General features: G+C 36.8%; 2 protein-coding genes across 5 annotated transcripts; both read left to right on the top strand.

The window, feature by feature from the left end:
* Positions 1-2911: 2911 nt before the first annotated feature.
* On the top strand, positions 2912-7096 carry LOC126618724 (probable glucan endo-1,3-beta-glucosidase A6). 4 transcript variants are annotated; one of them, XM_050286869.1, is made up of 4 exons: positions 2912-3158; positions 4917-5924; positions 6308-6625; positions 6876-7096. In XM_050286869.1, exons 1-4 carry the CDS (start codon positions 3128-3130, stop codon positions 6911-6913), a joined length of 1395 nt encoding a protein of 464 aa, XP_050142826.1. In that variant the 5' UTR covers positions 2912-3127; the 3' UTR covers positions 6914-7096. The 4 variants fall into 4 exon arrangements, with proteins under 4 accessions (XP_050142826.1, XP_050142827.1, XP_050142825.1 ...); XM_050286870.1 differs by having other exon boundaries at positions 2912-3162; XM_050286868.1 differs by lacking the exon at positions 2912-3158 and adding an exon at positions 3920-4801 and having other exon boundaries at positions 4917-5929; positions 6313-6625.
* Positions 7097-9867: 2771 nt separating this feature from the next.
* Positions 9868-19461, top strand: LOC126618722 (probable acyl-activating enzyme 16, chloroplastic). Its single transcript, XM_050286865.1, has 18 exons — positions 9868-10345; positions 10852-11049; positions 11255-11369; positions 11478-11565; positions 11926-12131; positions 12603-12721; positions 13440-13589; positions 13925-13992; positions 14310-14415; positions 15248-15406; positions 15768-15821; positions 15901-15981; positions 16291-16428; positions 17495-17654; positions 18376-18455; positions 18593-18738; positions 18956-19013; positions 19097-19461. Exons 1-18 carry the CDS (start codon positions 10127-10129, stop codon positions 19187-19189), a joined length of 2238 nt encoding a protein of 745 aa, XP_050142822.1. The 5' UTR covers positions 9868-10126; the 3' UTR covers positions 19190-19461.
* The last annotated feature ends 343 nt before the right edge of the window (positions 19462-19804 follow it).

Below are 19804 nucleotides of genomic sequence, written 5' to 3'. Positions count from 1 at the left end.
CTGTACAACAAGCTGGGTGTAAATAATTACGCTCAAGTGCTACGATCATGTCAAGGTTATGCGAAGTATCGCAAGTCACCAATGAGTCGGAACCACCTAATGTGGTATGTACGACAGGCTAGCACCTACCTTGAATCCAAGGTGAGTGTGTGGTGCGGGAAGTGAACGATCACGTGAAGGTTAGGCCCTGTCCTCGGGCGAGAGCACTAACACCGGGGTGTAAGGTTATGAGCTCTAAATGTATCTAATATGGCATGTACGATTTATAGACAACATGTACGACAATGTCGGAGTTGCCTCTATTGCAACCTGTATGACAAGGTCGGAGTTGCCTAAAATATACATGTAGTCATGCCATAACTCCAATCATTTCAACTAATACCATAACTCACCTGAACTTACCTGGGTGTCTTGCGTTCACCTTTGCACTTCAAAGCGTTCACAATAATTATGTGCAGGTAATATACTTTTAGATAAACCATGATGCAATCTAATACTTAACCATGTTATAACATTTTCAATTATATACATATATATATATATATACACACATATGGCATAAAAATGCATAAGTTGTAACACCCTACTCCTGAACTATTTATTTTCGGCAATAATTATCGGTGATAAGCCCAACTAGACACTAGTTTAATTAACTATCATTACTTATGTTTCCTTACTTCAAATTCTTGATTCTTCACACATTGATTTATGACCAACATTTAACCACCAAATCATAAGGTTAAATCTCACATTTTCCACCAATGTCCCTCACATAACTCAATTCCCTAAACAAGGCTATTTTCTCAATTAATTAGTCTCATTTATTGTATGGCTGCATCTAACGTCTCGTTAGACTGCCTACGTACCCTAAACAGGGATCAAGCCATTCGTAGTTCACAATAATTACTTCAAATCATTCACAGTAATCGTAAGCAATAATCAACTTATAAACGTTTGTGGAATTATCAATCATAATATATATATATATATATATATATATATATATATATATATACACGATAGAAAGGAAAAGACCCACTTACCTGAGGTCCGCGCTATGACTCCCTAGCACGAATATCAAGACATCACGAACCATCGTCGCCTGTGACCAAGTCCAATTTGGCCTGGAAAGGCTCCAATTTCACTCAAACCCACCAGAACCCTAAAATGGGTTCAACTTCTATTCTCCTTCCTCGATATTCCGACGCCCCTAAGGCTGTTTGGGCTTTGCTCTAGTCCTCAAGGGAAGTCTAATGGTGGTGGTAATTGGAGGAAAACGTTTCACAATTGGTGGATTTCGACAAGGTTTACCGCCGCATCCGTGGTGGGTTTTTCACAAAACTACAACCGTTTTTCTTTTGATTTTGGATGGAAAATGGTAGAGAGGAGGTTGTGGGTGAGGTTACAAGTGATGGATAGGTGAAAATCGCTTGAAAAATGGTTTAGAATCGTCTGAAAACACCCCGGGTCGAAACCGGGTATATGGATGGTCGATGGGAAGAGGAGAAGGGAAATCAGTCTCTCTCTCCTCCCCTAATTGGTCCTCTCACTCCAACCTTTATTTTTTATTGGCCACAATAACACAACCTGATTGGGCTTCTTTCCCACAAAGTGGGAGTTTAATTATTTTCTAAACAAAAATTTGAGTAAACAATTTCAAACATCCATAACTATACCATAATAATCCGGACTCGCAACCGGCTTTCGCCTATGTGTTCGTTCCAACGAGTACTACACAAATACAGTAAAAGAATAAGTCTTACGTTTCTCTAGACGATGGTCAATGCAAATCAAAGTCCTTGCCTCTAGGGTATTTCCGCCAATTCCCTCGGTTAAAATAAATAAAAACGTAAATTAAGGGACGGGTTGTCAGAAGTTGCATGTTAGATATACGTTCTATGTTGGAGGTTCCACGTAGGGCATACTTAAGGAAAACCTAACCTTCAAAATATGCAAGGGTAATTTATAAGTAATTGGAAGAACTACGTAGAATTGCTAAGGTGACGGCGGAACCCTAGTGCTTAAATAGATTTTCAAAATTATTTTCTTTTGTTTTCTTTACTTTCCCAATTTATTTAATTATTTTTAATTAAATTCGTTTTTAATATTTTAGGTCATAAAATCACATTTTTCCAAACTTTGTTTTCAAATAATTAATTAAGAATTGGGTTTAACATAAATTATTCATTCAATCCTTGTGGAAAAAGATCTTACTTGAGCTGCTATACTACGATAACCTTATACTCTTGCAATTATAGATGGTTTTTGTTAAAATGCAAAGTTTTGAAACATTTTTTTATTAATTTTCCTAAAGATTAAACCAGCGAGAGAGTTAATCAAAATAAAAGGAGAAACGAAACACGGCATCAAAAATAAATTTCTCTTTTATCGAAACGACTTGGAAATCTTTAAAGTATATAAAAATAAAACTCCTAATTCTCTCCTCTAATCCAACCTCAGCTCGTCTAGCTCTTTGCCATTCTCATTCCAAATATGTAAGGTCTAGTGAGCAAAACCACAATTCAGTAGGGACATAAGTCTTATTAAAGATCATTGCCAAAGCTAAGCTCAGTGTCACAGTCACGTAATTCAATTATAGCATGTTATCAATCATAAAGGATACATATTATATTGGGTTAATCTCTGTTTACTACCCTGAAGTTTCGTGGTTTTCAACATTTAGTACATCAAGTTTTTTTCGTCCCAGAGTCATACCTAAAGTGTTAATTTTGGGACAGTCTCATACATCCGTTAGTCAAACTGTTAACTCTGCTGTTAAATGATGACGTGGCGCTTATGTAGACAATGACTGAGCGCCACGTGGAATATTAAAAAAATAAAAATAAAATAAAAAAAATTATAATTAAAACAATTTATAATTTAAATTTTAAAAAATTAAAAAACCAAACCTAAACCTAAAAAACCAATCTGGGTTATCTCTCTGTTTCTTCTTCCCCACCCAATCCCGCGACTAACCCCTATTTTCTGTTCTCCCTCTCTACTCCGCCCTTGTTGCTTACCCGACGACCCCCTCCCTCCCTTCTCTCCTCGCTCAGCTCCAAGTACCTCTCCCCCCACGCCTCGATCAGATCGCCCTCTCGCTCCAGCAATCTTCCCTTCCTGGTGGATGTTTTGCCATGAGTTCATGGCGGCACACAGTGGGTAACTCTCGACCATCTGTTTGTTTCCCTAGAAAATGAATTAGAAAATTTTTGAAAAATGGGATGATGCATTTCAGTTGGATCTCGATTTTCTGTTTCAATTTTGGTTCTGCAGCATTCGAATTTGTTATAGTTTACTGAAATAAGTGTAAATTCGTGAAAAATGAGAAGCTGCGTTTGTTGTGGGTTTTGTTGGATCTGTTATATTGGGCAATTTGTGTGTGATTTGAATAGAGGAAACTGATTTTGGCTTGTAAAGGGAAGGAGTCGGAGGGGATGAAGTTGAGGGAGTCGGTGTCGATTGGGGAGTACCAGGTGGTGTTTGGGTTGGCGGCGAAGAGAGATGAGCCTGGTGAGATTGTGGTGGCGGCGGAAACAATGGCGGAGAGGAGAGAGACGACCGAGAAGGGGAACAAAGGGTATCAGTTCATCGGTCAACGTGGCTATTGGGTATCAGTTCATCCGTTGGTGCTTGGGTGGGCAAACGGATAGTTGGCTGTGTTTAAGGAGGACGAGGAAGAAAGGGGGCGTAGGAGGGAGGTGAGGTAAGGACGAAGGTTAGGACCGGCTTTCTGGAGAGAAATGAGGGAGGGGGAAGGATGGATGTGCGGATGTGTAGATGTGCAGAGGGAGAAGGGAGGGGTTCGGGGTAGGGAAGACAAAGAGGATCTGGGGATTTTTTATTTTTTTTTACTTTTATTTATTAATTATTTTAATAGTTTAATTTTTTTAATGACACGTGGCGCCCAGTCATCGTCTACATAGGCGCCACGTCATCATTTAACGGCAAAGTTAACAGTTTGACTAACGGATGTATGAGACTGTCTCAAAATTAACACTTTAGGTATGACTCTGGGACGAAAAAAACTTGATGTACTAAATGTTGAAAACCACGAAACTTCAGGGTAGTAAACAGAGATTAACCCTATTATATTTCATAAATGTAGCTTAACTTCATAAACGGATCTGCATGTCTCCTACCATGCAATTTATACCACTATAAGAATGCTCTATTATACAAACTAACCCTTATAACTCAATAATCCTAATTTTCCCTTTTTTGCTAGTCATGTTATCTATATCATTGATCTCCAGCCTAAATCACCCAATAATCCACAATTATTCGGACGATATCCTAATATAACGTGGTGTATCAGATACACAAGAATTTATCAATATGGTGGTGCCTACTTATTAGAGATGATTTTGTATTTATAAAGAAATAACTAGTAAACAAATCAATGGAACCAAGGGTAGGCAAGAAGGCTCCATGTTGTCTATATAATCTTTTATATCATAACCTTTGCCTTTTACTTTATCAATCAGTATTACTTGACTACTTATTTGTATGGTTTGCCCCCCATCTTTGACCGCATATTAAACAAGAGTATTAAGATTTCTTTTCCAAACCCTCACAAAGATCACTTAGCAAATATAGCAACCCAGAATATCTTGCATGGACCTTTAAACTACCCAATATTCTTAACTCCATTCTCTTCACATTCTCCATTCTCCAAGATATATATAAGAGAGATCATGCTGCAAAACAGCATATATCCCTGCAATTGCATTGATCGTAACATCAACAACTGAAATGGCACCTTTCCTTTTCTTTCTCTTCCCTCTCCTTGGTCTTTCATGTAAGTATACGAAACCATGCACGTAATTAGATATCATCACCTTGCTATATAGTAATAAGTTAATAACCCTAAATTTCATGTTTCACTAACATTTTTCTTCTGTACTTGAGTACAGTTGCAGAGATCTCAAGCAAAATTGGCATAAACTATGGGCGGCTAGGCAACAATTTGCCGTCTGCAAACCAGTCTATCGAGCTCATCAAGGCCATGAACGCAGGCCGTGTGAAACTCTATGACGCAGACCCGGAAATCCTAAAACTCTTATCTGGAACGAATCTCCAAGTCTCAATTATGGTCCCAAACAAGGAAATCTCAACCATTGCATCAGATCAAACCAAAGCCGATGAATGGGTCCGAAACAATGTCCTCCCCTATTACCCCGAAACCATGATCCGGTACCTCCTCATAGGCAATGAAGTCCTTAGTTACAACTCCTCGGACCAAGATCGCCAAATGTGGTACGATCTAGTCCCTGCCATGAGTAAAATTAAGTCCTCCCTCAAATCACAAAACATCACAAACATCAAAGTAGGTACCCCATTGGCCATGGATACGTTGCAATCAACATTTCCACCATCAAAAGCCACGTTTCGGGCTGATATATCCGATACGGTCATGGCCCCGATGCTGAGATTCTTGAACCGGACCAGGTCCTTTTTTTTCATTGATGTGTACCCTTTTTTCCCGTGGTCTTCAAACCCTGGCAACATTAGCCTAGACTTTGCATTATTTACAGGAAACAGTACCATGGAGTACACTGACCCGGGAACTGGGTTGGTCTACACTAACCTCCTAGACCAAATGCTTGATTCATTGATCTTTGCCATGACCAAGCTTGGGTACCCCAACATCCGGCTCCTGATCACGGAAACCGGCTGGCCTAGTTCTGGGGACATTGAACAACCCGGTGCTAATATACACAATGCCGCCACATATAACCGCAATTTGATACACAGAATGGTTGCAAAACCACCTCTTGGAACACCAGCTAGGCCTGGTGTTGTCATACCTACATTCATATTTTCATTGTTTGATGAAAATCAAAAGACAGGACCAGGGACGGAGAGGCACTGGGGCTTGTTGCATGCTGATGGAACTCCCATTTATGACGTTGACTTGACAGGCATGGTCCTCAAATTCCTCTAGTAAACCAATTTTTATATATGTTTTAAAGAAGTGATTTCCATACACCAACACTCTTGTTTATTTCTTGCATTTAGATTAAATAAATCAAAAGAGAATGAAGAGAAAGAAATAAATATTGACGTGCAAAATGAAACCATCTTTACATTTCACTCAAAAGTTTGACATACTTTCATTTTTTTGGTTCTATTTTACATACTTTCTTAAATGAAACTTTCAATCGCATGTCTAGTGTATACCCTTTCTCTAATAAAGGTGGAATAGATGAAATTTTTAGATTGTTTAGCTGATAAGGTACTACATTTTCAAACTTTTTGATATTTCTCTTTAACGACTTGATTAATATGTGTATATATATTGTAGGGAAGCGGGTGTTGGAGGACTACGAGCCCTTGCCGGAGGAGCAAAACAACAGGCCTTACAAGGGCGCGGTGTGGTGCGTGGTGGCGAAGGGTGTGAGTGTGAATGACGAAGAACTGGGGTCGGCTGTAAACAATGCGTGCATTGCAGGGAATGCCAGTGGGACGTGTGACGCTCTTTCACCAGGAAAGGAGTGTTATGAACCGGTTTCGTTGACTTGGCATGCGAGCTTTGCTTTCAGCTCGTACTGGGTCAAGTTTAGGAGTCAGGGAGCTACTTGCCATTTCAATGGGCTGGCTGAGCAAACATCTCTGGACCCAAGTAAGTTTTTTTTTTTTGCTCTTCTCCAAAGGGAATGCCTATTAATACAAGAGTTTTTTGTTTTTTATTTTTTATTTACGCTGACGGGAATCGAACCATGAATTTATTCCAATTTTAATACATTACTCTACATCTGTGACTACTTGATTCGGGTTCAAATAAGATTTCCAACCAACATCTTCTTAATTAAACTTTTTCTCACACTATTTTCATGGGAATTAAGATTGATTAACTAGTATTCTTCTTGCAGGTCATGGATCTTGCAAGTTCCCAAGTGTGATTTTTTGAAGATTATCAGAAAATGCTTCTCTTAAAAATAAAAGCAGCTGATCAGGCTGAAACAATATTGCAAGAGATGGTGTCTCAATTGTTAGACTTGAAAGTATAACTGTAACAGATGAACGTTAATTTGCTTGTTATTTATATATAACTGAGAAAATGTTGCTTTTGTTCAATGCAACTCTTCAATTATCCGTTTTTGTTCAAAGCTGATGGGAAGTGTCCCAGCCCCCAAGTGTCAAACACTCTAGTTTTGGTCTCTATGACGACACTATGCCTCTTTTGACTGCCGAGGACATACAAGTACGCTATGCTGAGGGTAGACCAATAGAACAAATTTTCATTTCCAACGTTAATACCAGTCGTGTTGGAAATAAAATATAAAGAAAGAGATAATAAGAGAGAATAGAGAGAAACAAGAGAAATGTTGAGAGGAGAAATAAAAAAAGCGTCATTTCTTCTCACTAGTATGTCTATATATATATAATTTACATGGAAATGATCGTAACTAATTAGATATGGGTGTTCCTAAAAAAAAAAAAAAATTAGATATGGGTAGTGTTATTCACACATCTTTTTTTACTTCTCACATACTCTTATTAGTTTTTGTCTATTACTCTTCTTTAATTCATTTCATTATATGACCAAATATTCAAACAAAGAGTAAACTGTCGATTTGCCCCCTAAACTTTCACCGAACTTTCGATTTCCCCCCTGAACTTTTCGATTGGAAAATTTCCCCCCTGAACTAATTTTTTTAGCCAATTTGCCCCCTACCGTTAGTTTTTCAAACATTCCATCCAAATTTCTGTTAAGTGAGACCATGTGCACAACATATGAGGGTAGTTAAGTCATTTCACTCTTAAAAATGATTAAAAACCTGAAAATAAATTTTAAAAAAAAAATTCCCTCTATTTTTTACCTCTACCGCCGATCTCCTTGTACCCACCATTACCACCTCCTCCCACCCCTGAGACCCATCAACCACCATATCCGGTCCTCCCCCTTCCCACACACAGAGACTCCTCCTTCCCCTCTCTATTTGTTATTCTACGAACAATGCAAGGAACGAAGAAAGTGGGGAGAGAGAGAGAGAGAGAGATTTGTGATGCAGGAAGAGGGTTGGGTCATTGGGGTAGCAGAGGGTGGGGCCAAATCAGGGAGTGGGGGTTACGGTTGAGGGAGATGAGGGTAGGGGGAGGATGTCGTAGGGGTGGGTGATGGGGGTGCGGAAAGGAAGTGGTGGTGGCTGGGGTTTTTGTATTTTTTTTTTCTTCGATCTGTTTTTGTTTAATCATTTTTTTTAATAATGTAAAATTACTAGAATGTTCATGCCATGAAGACAATAACACCGTATGTTATTTTTTATACATAGGAATGAGTGAAAAATAAAATTGAGGATATGAATAAGAGGGAAATTTTCAGTTTTTTAATCATTTTTAAGAGTGAAATGACTTAACTACCCTCATATGTTGTGCACATGGTCTCACTTAACAGAAATTTGGATGGAATGTTTGAAAAACTAACGGTAGGGGGCAAATTGGCTAAAAAAATTAGTTCAGGGGGAAATTTTCCAATCGAAAAGTTCAGGGGGGAAATCAAAAGTTCGGTGAAAGTTTAGGGGGCAAATCGACAGTTTACTCTTCAAACAAATATGTAAAAAATAAAATTAAGTATGTGATTACAACCAGTCTTACATATTACATACATTGGGCCCAGCCGCATATTGCGGACAACCACCACTACTCGTCTACTATATAATGATATATGAAAATCAATGGAGGATTAGTGGCCACAATTATTGTAATAACATCAATCAATCAATGAGTAATAAAACCATATATAATAGCATAATGTCACTTAGTATTATGGTTTCGTTGTATTTTTCTTCACTGGTAAATGAAAAGTTTTAAGTTCAATTCTTGTCAATAATGAATTTGAATTATATTATTGCTAGATCATTATAAGATTTAGCCCACTCTCCTTAGTGTAGTATGGATTGTCCAAAAGAAAATCAGAATGTGCTAGTCGAGTGGTTGGCAAAGGCCTAGTGCTCAGGTGTTTAGGCGAGAGACTAGGCAGTTTTTTAATTTATATACCGTATAAATAAATGTCTACTTATACTTAAATAAAAATACATAATTGTATTGAAGTAAATAAATTGCAAATAGAATGACATAAATATTATAAAGTATTAGAAAATATTGAAAGTATGGGAAACAAGCATATAACAAGTGTTTATCTAAGTATTTAACAAATCTCTTACAATTTCTTGAAAAATAAATACAAAATAAAATTTATTTTCTATCTAAGTGAGAGTTGCTTGTGACTCAGCTAGTGTTTAAGCAGACTAAGCTAGCGTCTAATCATCTTTTTTTTTTTAATTTTTAAATGTTTAAGAATTAATTGAGGCATCGATCATCTGCCTAGCGCTTAAGCGACAAGACGTGAAAGTTGTGTTACTTTTTTTAGTAAATTGTAGCAATGGTCTCTCAACTTTAACTCAATTAGAGCAATAGTCTCTCAAATAAAAATCCATTAGCATTGATCCCTCAACTTATCAAAACGTACAGCTATAGTACCTCAACTAAAAATCTATTACCAGTAGTCCCTCAACTTTAATTTAATTGGAGAAATGGTCTCTCAACTTTAACCCAATTATAGCAATAGACCGTCCAACATAACCAACTTTGGCAAAAATTTGATGAAGTTGACGAAAATAACTATAGCTACACGTTTTGATAAGTTGAGGGACCAATGGTAATAGATTTTTAGTTGAGAGATCATTGCTCAAATTTGATTAAAGTTGATAGACTATTGCTACAATTTACTCTATTTTTTTTAAATAAAATTTTGGCTGGTTTTGACTTGGGATAAAGAACGAAAAAGACATGCGTTTAATACCGTAGACAAAGGTACATGACAAAACGACCATCTAAGGGTGCAAGGTTTTGATAAAGTACGGCAATTAATGATCTTCTCACTATCAAAACCAGTTGTGTTGTTAAGGGTGAACACCTCAAAGATCCCATCGAATCCTCCCACTTTTTTAATACTTTGGTCGACTAAAGATCTCAACTTCCACACTCCGACAAACACTATGAAGCTCTTATCGTTGTTCTTGTCGCTGTGACATCTCTCGTTCACACTATCAGCATATTACGCATAAAATCTGTAGAAAGTCAGAGGCGCACGATAACAAAACACACAGAGATATCAGCTATGCTTTCTTCATCTGCTGCTTCTGCAAATCAAATTGGCGCCACCTTTTCCTTGAGGCCCAACTTGTTGTTGGCAAGCTCTTCTGATTGTGGGGGTGCCCTTCAATTCCTGTTTTCTAGCTACAGTTTCAGAAGCAGATGTGTTTTTCTTCGAACATGGCATGGAAGGCGAGGTGGGTTTCTTCCGAATCGCGGGTTTCGAGTGTTTTGCGAATCAAAGGTGATTCTTGAACACCCTTTTCTGAGAATTTCATGAATTTTTTAAATTTTGGTTGGTTTATGTTGAATTTATATATTCAATTTCTGCTCTTTTTAATATGTTTTTGTTCATAATGTTACTGCTTTTGTAATTCTATTAGTGCTGGTGAGCTTGTGACTGCATTTGATAGTTTTCTGAGATAGGAGCTGTGTTGAGATTCTTAGACATGAAATCGCGTTTAGGATATTAGTTTCGGTTATTCTGGTTCTGAATGCGTTACAATCTCAGGAGGCAATCATGTTCTGTGCTCATTAGTTAATAGTTTGAATTGTTTTGGTTTTGTTGCTGGTTGCACCACCGTTTCTGTGACATTCTTACCACTATTCCTAGTTTCATGTTTTAAATAAGGAATCAGACACCGGTAGGTAATTCACCTTGCAATGCGGTCTAATGTTCCCGAGTATTTGGATTGAAACACAGCTAGAGGGTACTGAATACTGACATATATTTGTATCTGAAATATTCAGTTACAGACAGAGGAACTGCAGATAAGAAGGTATTCACCATTTCTAGAAAGTGCGTTCCTAAACAGGAATGGTGCTTCTGTATCTGATGAGTGGCAGGCAGTTCCTGACATTTGGAGATCTTCAGCCGAGAGATATGGTGATCGTGTAGCATTGACAGATCCATACCATGACCCGCCTTCAAGCATGACTTATAAACAGGTTAATTTTCTTTTCCGATTCTAATTCTCCCTTACATATTTGTTTTACCTTCACTGTTTGTTCCTTTATCTTCTTTTGCGTGCTTCATCCAATTGCCTCTATATCGGTTGGTTCAATTTTATCATTTCTTCTTCCGATGTTAATACGAAGAAATGATAGTACTATGTTTATAACTTTTGTTTTTATTCCAATTTTGAAATTGCAGCTGGAAGAGGAAATTTTGGATTTCTCTGAAGGCCTAAGAGTTGTTGGAGTAAAGCCTGAAGACAAAATTGCACTTTTTGCCGATAATTCATGTCGTTGGCTTGTAGCAGATCAGGGTACAGTTCCATTTTTGGCCTACCAAATGTGCTACTAAATAAATTTTGTATTCTTCACTATGTATGATTTATGGATTTTAATTATCCTCATGTTTTATGTTGGTTTAGGTATAATGGCTACTGGAGCTATCAATGTGGTAAGAGGTTCAAGGTCTTCAGTGGAAGAGTTGTTACAAATATATGATCACTCTGAAAGGTGTGGACAAAGTGCCTTCTTACTTGCCTGTTCTGCTTATTCAAGTCAATTTCCACCACCTTTGTTATATTAATATATGAATTATTAGATGTATATTTTACATTATATTCACCGGTAAAATTCATTTCCAATCTTGACACTCAACATGGTTTGTCTCATCGGTTTCTATTTGATACTCTTCTCATAATTGTGCAGTTGCAACTTTTTATAATAACATGATTTCACAGTCGATCTCTTTTCGAGCCTTAATGAGTGCAAATTTGTTCTTTCAAATAATCTAAAGCATTTTTAACACATGTTTCCTTCTCTTTTTGCCTTGATGACTCCATAAAATAATCTTAAGTTTCATCACGACTACAGTGTTGCACTTGCCGTGGACAGTCCTGAATTGTTCAATCGGATCACAGAAGCATTCTCTTCCAAGGTTGTCACGAAATTTGTAATTCTGCTTTGGGGGGAGAAGTCAAGCCTGGCCAGTGAAGAGAAGACTCCTGTTTTTAACTACAAGGAGATTCTGGATCTGGGTCGAGAGAGTCGTAAGAGTATGCTCGACTTTAATGATGCCCGTATGTCATCCCTCTGTCTTTGCTAACAGTTTCTTTTTTTGCTTTAAGATAGTACCAAAGATCTATGATGCTAGGGCTGCAGTAACCATAGTTTAAATAGTCTATTAGGAGACCTCGTATTCAGTCTATTACTAATTTCATGCCAGTAACCAGATTATAGAGTTTCTCTTGGGTGTCTTGCCGTTGAACTCAATCATAGTTGTTCCCAGTTTGATTTTATTTCTCTATTTCTGTTGTTTGTTTCTGGGAATTGTCTTCTATTCTGGTTTTCAATCAATGTAGCGGCTGGATGGCAGCTCATTACCACTGCCCTGCATTATAGTACTTTGGGAATACATATGCTCTTTGATAGTATTTGTTTAACATGGAAATTGCACTGCTTATAATTTTTGTTTCGATGCACTTCTTTAGCCAATATAATATACCTCTCTTTGGGTAAATGAATGCAACGCCCATATGGCTTAATTTCAGGGGGAAAGTATACATATGAAACTATCAACTCAGATGATGTAGCTACACTAGTATATACAAGCGGAACAACTGGGAACCCGAAAGGTGTCATGCTAACTCATCGAAATCTGTTGCATCAGGTTTGTATGTTGAATACTCTTGGTATGATCAACAAAGCAATAGTATCTAGACTGTAACTTCACTGGATAAATTTATTGTCATTTAACCTTTTCTGTTTGATAGGTAAAACTGCACTGACGAAAACATGCATCTCCCTGTTATATCAAAAGTACTGCAAAAGCCATTTAAAGAATAAGAAAAAGGTCATATTTGATAATCAATTTGAACGTGCAATATATGGTGTACTACCGAAGAAGTTGGAAAAGCTACTAAGTACATAGATTTAGCTCGTTTTCAACTCATCTTGTCTTCTCTAGAACTCTAGAAATTTGAATACGTGATGAGCCCTACATCATATGAAGAATCTGACATTAAAATAAAATATACAGACCCAAACTCTAATAAAATGGGTACGTATAATTTGCAAACTTTGTGAGTGATATGGAACTTATATCATGGCCAGGAGGCCGTCCAACTTATGATGTATGACAAGATGCACTAATAACGCCTTTGTCTCTGGAGACTTCTAGGGTGTTGCAAAGATGGATTTTAGGTGCCTTCCTTTTATGTTTAATTTGAGCTATAAATGATTGTTAGAGGTAGTTTAGTTCTTCCTTTGTTCCCTCTTCTTCCTTTGCATTTTGGATGACATTCCCCTGTTTCTTTTTGTTATAAATGGAGCCAATAGATGTCTATAATTGTTAACTTGAGGCTATTTTCTATGTGCTTTTTTCCCAGATAAAAAACCTATGGGATGTTGTGCCTGCTGAAGCTGGGGACAGATTTCTCAGCATGCTTCCACCTTGGCATGCCTATGAACGAGCTTGTGAGTATTTCACATTGACGTACGGAATCAAGCAAGTATACACAACTGTCAGGAACTTGAAGGTATTACTGTTTTGAATTGTTTATTTTCATGGATGTTAAGTTGCTCTGTTTCCAACTTTCCAGCATACTATACTCTGAAGAAATTTATTTCCAGAGCTGGACAATGTTCTCTCGAGAAAGTACATGATAGGGAAGTCATGCATGTGGCTTGCACATTGCCCCAACCCTTTTTTTTTCTCAAGGAATAACTTTACCTTAACCTTCTCCGGCGATTCAACAAATTACAAGAATATTGTTAGTGACAGAAAATGACATACTATTTGTTTCACATCCAGTTATTCGATACCTTTTCTTGCTTTTATGGTGTTCTAATTGATATGATTATTGGTTTATAGGAGGATTTGTTACAGTATCAACCAAATTTCATAATTTCAGTTCCTTTGGTGTATGAGACACTTTACAGGTATGTCCTTTTTCTTGGAAATTATGCTACTGCAGAGGTCTGGTTTTAATTAACAAAGTAGACAACTGTCTTATGAGTTTCCCTTTTTTTGTTGTTTGAACATGTGTCGATTTTTTTTTTTTTACCTTGTTCGCTTTGTTTTGTTTGTAACATTGTAAAATTGGTTGTACAATGCATCAACTAGTTAAAATTTTAACCTTTTTTTTCTTCTTCTTTTTGTATTCGTTTGCAGAAATATTTTCAATATTTAGGGTTATCTGTTAGTCGTTATTGTTCATTCAGGGTTCTAAAGAAGTTTTCATATTTTCATCATGCAGTGGGATTCAGAAACAGATCTCTACGAGCTCTACTGCTCGTAAGTTTATTGCACTTACATTCATAAGGATCAGTTTGGCACACATGGAGTTAAAGAGGATTTACGAGGTTCAACCACTGAGTACCTTGTCTTGTTTATGCTATTTTCTATTTGCACAGGCCATAATATACTGATGAAACAAAAGGCCTAAACGTAAACTGGATTTGTGCTTCTGCCTACTTTAACAACTTAGGCACCATGGGCCCAGTAGCTGAATGAGTTCATGTGCACCCACAATATAGACATCACATCTTCATAAATGACTTAAGTTCCGTGACGTGCCTCAGTATATTAACAAATTAGGCATCACGTGTCTGAGACACAGCAACCGGCCTCAACACTTTTTGCTGTCAAAACAGAACATATAAAGGAGAACAGACCCTGTTGATAGAGAGCTTACACCCCGCCCTTTATAGTAGTGACAGGAATATCAATAGAAAAATTTTCAACGGCAATTTGATCATTTGGGTCCCACATCAGCTATGTGTTGAGATTTAGAGTAGTTTAAATACAGCCTAGGAATTCAAATCTCAGCTGGAGATAGCCCTTTTGGAGGATGTTGTAGAACCGAGGCTCTAATACATTAATGATAACCCTAGAAGGTCTAAATAGAATATTGATCACAACAGTAATATAATTCTTTTATATTTAAACTATTTGTTCATAATTTTGTTTACCATCCCATAAAAAATAGAGTTTTTCTTTGATTGAATGCATTAGAATCTTCTGGTAAAATTTTTTTTTGGAGGCATCTTGTTTTAATTGCCTTTCTTATCTCAAACTTATTAACAACTGATTTCACACTCAGTTATTGATCTTTTTATGTCTAAGGTGTTACTAGTTAACAACTCATTTCCCAGCCAAACTTATTGGATTGATTGATTTGAATTTCGTTTGTAGGGAACATATTTGACAAGGAACCAGAAGCAACCATCTTATCTTGCTTCACTGTATGATTGGCTATGGGCAAGAGTTGTTGCTGCGATATTATGGCCTTTGCATATCTTGGGAAAGAAGCTTGTCTATAGTAAAATTCATTCTGCTATCGGAATATCAAAGGTCATCTTTTTTCGAGTCATTTATTGTAGTCACAGCTTCTTTTTACTAGAATTTGACAGTGTGAAAAGTGGGTATTTAGTGGTTTTCTTTGGTGTATTGTGTGGTTTGGTTTGTAGATCATCGTTCACAAGCCAACTGAATACATTGGTTAATATATCTGAAGGATCGGTGTTTTAGTCAGGAAACTTTTAGAGTTCTTGTAACTACTTATTTTCTACATTTCTTTCTCATCTGCAAAAGTCCCTGTGTGTAAGAAGATTTAGATTGTCTCGTCATTTTTTTGGGTCTTCTAAGTATATCTCATGGATGCTTTTGACTGGAATGAAGTGAACTAAGGAAATCTTTCCCTGGCTTCCTGCAGGCTGGTATTAGCGGAGGAGGTAGCTTGCCATCATATGTTGATAAGTTTTTTGAGGTTAGACTCTCACTCATATATTACTGCCAAAGAGAAGTTTTGGACAATCAGCTCTCATTCTAGCGATGTGCGCTTGCAGGCAATTGGTGTGAAAGTGCAAAATGGATATGGTTTAACAGAGACTTCTCCAGTTATTGCTGCTCGCCGGCCAAACAATAATGTAAGAACAGCAATCTAATTTACATATAAATAATTGATATGTACTTGTTGGTTAATGGAACCTATGACAGTGCATGTGATAGCAGAAAATAAAATAAACAGGTGATATTTTGGAAAAATTATTGTTGCTTTGTTAGAGCAAAGCTCAAGTTATAACTTATATGTAAGAAAAAGTTCAAGGAATTATGATGATAATGTAAAGTGTTTATATGTGATAAAAGGCCCAAGGTTTTTATATGTTTTTATTCAAGGCTGTGAGTTCCGTATGTGGTACATTGTATGATAACATCACAGATTTAAATTTTTGAAGGTTCTTGGTTCAGTTGGGCCTCCAATTCGACATACCGAGTTCAAAGTTGTTGATTTGGAAACTGGTGAAGTTCTCCCACCAGGATCAAGTGGCATTATAAATGTTCGGGGCCCACAAGTGATGAAAGGATACTATAAGGTAACATTTAACTTTTGTAGATCAGAATGAGCTTTTTAATTTTTGAGTCGCTGATAAGATAATGCTAAAATTTTATGGGCATTTTGTGGGTTTAAATAGTAAAATTTGATAAAAGGTGGTATGATTAAAGACATAAAACTTGTGGTACTGTAATATTGGTGAAGAAAAAAGGGTTATTAAAACTCATTTTCCCATTCTTCTCGAGACTTCGTTATAAATAGATTACACGAGTGTAATTTAGAACCATGGAAATCTTCAATAGATGTAAACTAGGCATTATTAATTGATTAGTGATCCAACCAGGAACCGTCTTCTTAGCATCTTTATACTCACAGAAAAGATGTTCAAAACTTCTAGCTGACGGGCCCTTTCCCTTTGTATATTAGCGGAAATATTCTAGTATTTATTACGGAGCCACCTGTTAAATGTTTTAAAACTGCAACTTGAAAGGTACTGAACTGGTTAGTATTATCACATGGTAGGTGTCTGTTATGCACCAAATATTTGCAGGCATACATTACTTATATATTTACATTCATATGAGTGTATGTGTAGAGGCACCACTGTCGTTAAACTGAACCTACCCCATCAAGATATATCTTAAGTCCAAGCAGGGTTAGCACAGTGTTTCATACGCTCAGGATTTAACACAAGATTCCATATCATGATTGAATTGTTGGTTACCACTGTCCCTGACGCTTTTAAGAAGAAAAGCTTAGGTTATTATAATGTGAGCCCAATATTAGTTTATATTCCACATTAGCCTTAATTTTCCCCATATACTTGCAGACTGTCTGAACATATTTACTCTTGTAGAAACGTTACTTCTTCGTACCACTTATCCAAGTCCATAACATAGTATTTAATAGTTTTACTCTATTAATTTGGTGAAAATGTTGAGGTGCCCGCTAGTTCATGTGTGTAAGTGTTTGGAAAGTGTACTTGCTAATGTATCTTGGAGATTGGTGCCATTTTGCTGTTGCTTTCACCCAAAATAATCAGAATTCATATTATTTTTTCCTTGCGTAAGATGTCAATTGACCTTTGCATTCACATTTTGAACTAGAATCCAGCGGCTACAAAGCAAGTACTAGATGAGGATGGTTGGCTGAGTACTGGAGATATTGGTTGGATTGCTCCTCACCACTCAACAGGGCGAAGTCGTCATTGTGGAGGTGTTATTGTCCTGGAAGGACGCGCAAAGGATACTATAGTCCTTTCAACAGGTATACAAACATATTTTAATTTTCTTCTACTAGACCGCCATGTATCTTCTTGCTAAGAAGTGAAAGGAATAGTAGCAGATCGTTTAGGCCTATGGCCAATGGGGACACCCTCAGAGGCCGACCAGGTCCATTTCCGCTTCCCCATCCCCCACCTAGAATTACCAGCCATTTGATTTAACTTTTGGAATTTCTCTTCTTCAGCTTGTGGTAGTCATAATTGTTTGAACTCCTCTTATATTATTTATCTCATTTACATTTCAAATTAAGAGCTTTTAGTTGTTTACTTTATCATGCTGATCTTCAATTTCGTTGGCTTATCACTATTCCCTAAAGTGTAAGCTGTTTGGATGTGGGTCAGGTGAACTATTTGCTTTTATATTCTAAAATCTAGTCTTTTAGTGAGAAACAAAAGGAGTAATGGGATTTTTGAAGATTATGTCGGTGTAAGGGTTGTGTGAAAATGTTTGTCGGCTCTTGGGGGCTTGAGTTTCCATTGAGTTTCGGGATTCTTCTTTGTCTGAAATCTAGAGAATTTGACAAACATCTTTATGCTAATTTGTTGTTAAAAAAGTCTCTTTATCATAAAAGAAAGGTAATATAGTGGATTCCGATTTTAGAACTTTGTAATAAATTTCTTCTCATCTCCTTTTCCCCTTTTTCTCCTCTTAATACCCTACTTGCCATCTTTTGTTCTTTAATTTTTGTTTGCTTGAAAAATCAGGTGAAAATGTTGAACCAGTGGAGCTTGAGGAAGCTGCCATGAGAAGTAGTCTAATTCAACAAATTGTTGTGGTCGGCCAGGTCGAGTTTCAGCAGCTTTCTTTTGTTCTTTTTTCTTTTTCTGCATTGGACTTTCCAGAACTATAGTTATCTATATTCTGCTACATTTAAGAGAACATGTACTGATTTTGTGAGTCGTATGGCATTTCTGTATGTAGGATCAACGACGACTTGGGGCAATAATTGTTCCAAACAAAGAAGAGGTTTTACTTGCAGCCAAAAAGTTGTCCATTGTAGATGTTAATGCCTCTGAGCTCAGTATGGATAAAATGAAAAACTTGGTATATGAAGATTTAAGAAGATGGTAAGATTTCTTTGTAAATTATCTTTTACATAGCGGATATGAATTAGTTACCACCGAAATAAAAACTCATGAAAGAAATTGTCATAATATCATCGTAATGACATGCCGTTGAAAACTTCAAGAAACATAAAAGGAATACAGCCTATGAGGACAACATCAGAGGCCATTACAATCTAATGTTTTCTTTTTCTTATAGTTCCCTATCTATTTCATGCAGGACTACAGGGTGTTCGTTTCAAATTGGACCGATTTTGATTGTGGATGAACCCTTCACGGTAAAGTATCTTTGCCCGCGTCGTCATTCAAGTTGCAGATGTGACTGGTAATTATCTGGTTAGTAATACCTTCTATTGTGCAGATTGATAGTGGACTAATGACTCCAACTATGAAAATTCGAAGGGACCGAGTCGTAGCTCAGTTCAAGGAGCAAATAAATAACCTGTACAAGTAAACATCTTATCCCGAAATTCACAGAAGCAGTTTAAAGTGCATGTAATTTAAAGGAAATAAGAATTGCAAGACCTAGTGTGTAGCCAGTCCAATACTTTTTCGAGTCTCTGTAATGTAAGTTAAGTTCCTTGCTATCTCTTGAAACACAACACTATAAAGTTTGTATATTTGTATGTTGTATCCGAAAGAAGAGTATCTTGACCTGCCACCATAGCCTTCTACGTTACGCTGGAAATATAATGCCATAATATGAAATTATTGATCTGCATGCAAGCCTAAATCTTCAAGTTCGTTAGATTCTACTCTACTTAATAATTTTTTTTCGATTTTGGTTTATGTAAATTTGTCGTTATAAGATCTACTGTGATACATATGTATAATTCATAATCTTTTTTTTTAGTAGAACAATAAGTAGTTGTTATGAGAAGGGAAATTAAGGGGGTTCGAACTAGCACGGTTTTTTTTTTTTTATTGGCACCTCCATATTTTGTTGAACACGCTTCATTTAAAAACCTAATATTGAAGGGGATGAGAGTTAAAAAAAACAATCATCATAAAAACCCTGGAGATTATCACTTTAATCGGTAATTACGTACTGTGCTAAACTGAACCACAG

Source organism: Malus sylvestris, chromosome 4, assembly GCF_916048215.2.
Source record: "Malus sylvestris chromosome 4, drMalSylv7.2, whole genome shotgun sequence".
Lineage (NCBI taxonomy): Eukaryota > Viridiplantae > Streptophyta > Magnoliopsida > Rosales > Rosaceae > Malus > Malus sylvestris.
The sequence above is the reverse complement of the archived record's forward strand: the minus strand, read 5'-3'. Positions and strand labels throughout refer to the sequence as shown.

Excerpts from the sequence above, each read along its gene's own strand:
- LOC126618724 (XM_050286868.1), top strand. The coding sequence starts at position 4,756 with ATGGCACCTTTCCTTTTCTTTCTCTTCCCTCTCCTTGGTCTTTCAT. Across the intron at positions 4,802-4,916 it reads CCCTCTCCTTGGTCTTTCAT|TTGCAGAGATCTCAAGCAAA; the intron begins GTAAGTATACGA and ends ACTTGAGTACAG. Across the intron at positions 5,930-6,312 it reads ACGTTGACTTGACAGGCATG|CGGGTGTTGGAGGACTACGA; the intron begins GTCCTCAAATTC and ends ATTGTAGGGAAG.
- LOC126618722 (XM_050286865.1), top strand. The coding sequence starts at position 10,127 with ATGCTTTCTTCATCTGCTGCTTCTGCAAATCAAATTGGCGCCACCTTT. Across the intron at positions 11,050-11,254 it reads CAAGCATGACTTATAAACAG|CTGGAAGAGGAAATTTTGGA; the intron begins GTTAATTTTCTT and ends TTGAAATTGCAG. Across the intron at positions 15,407-15,767 it reads CTGCTATCGGAATATCAAAG|GCTGGTATTAGCGGAGGAGG; the intron begins GTCATCTTTTTT and ends GGCTTCCTGCAG.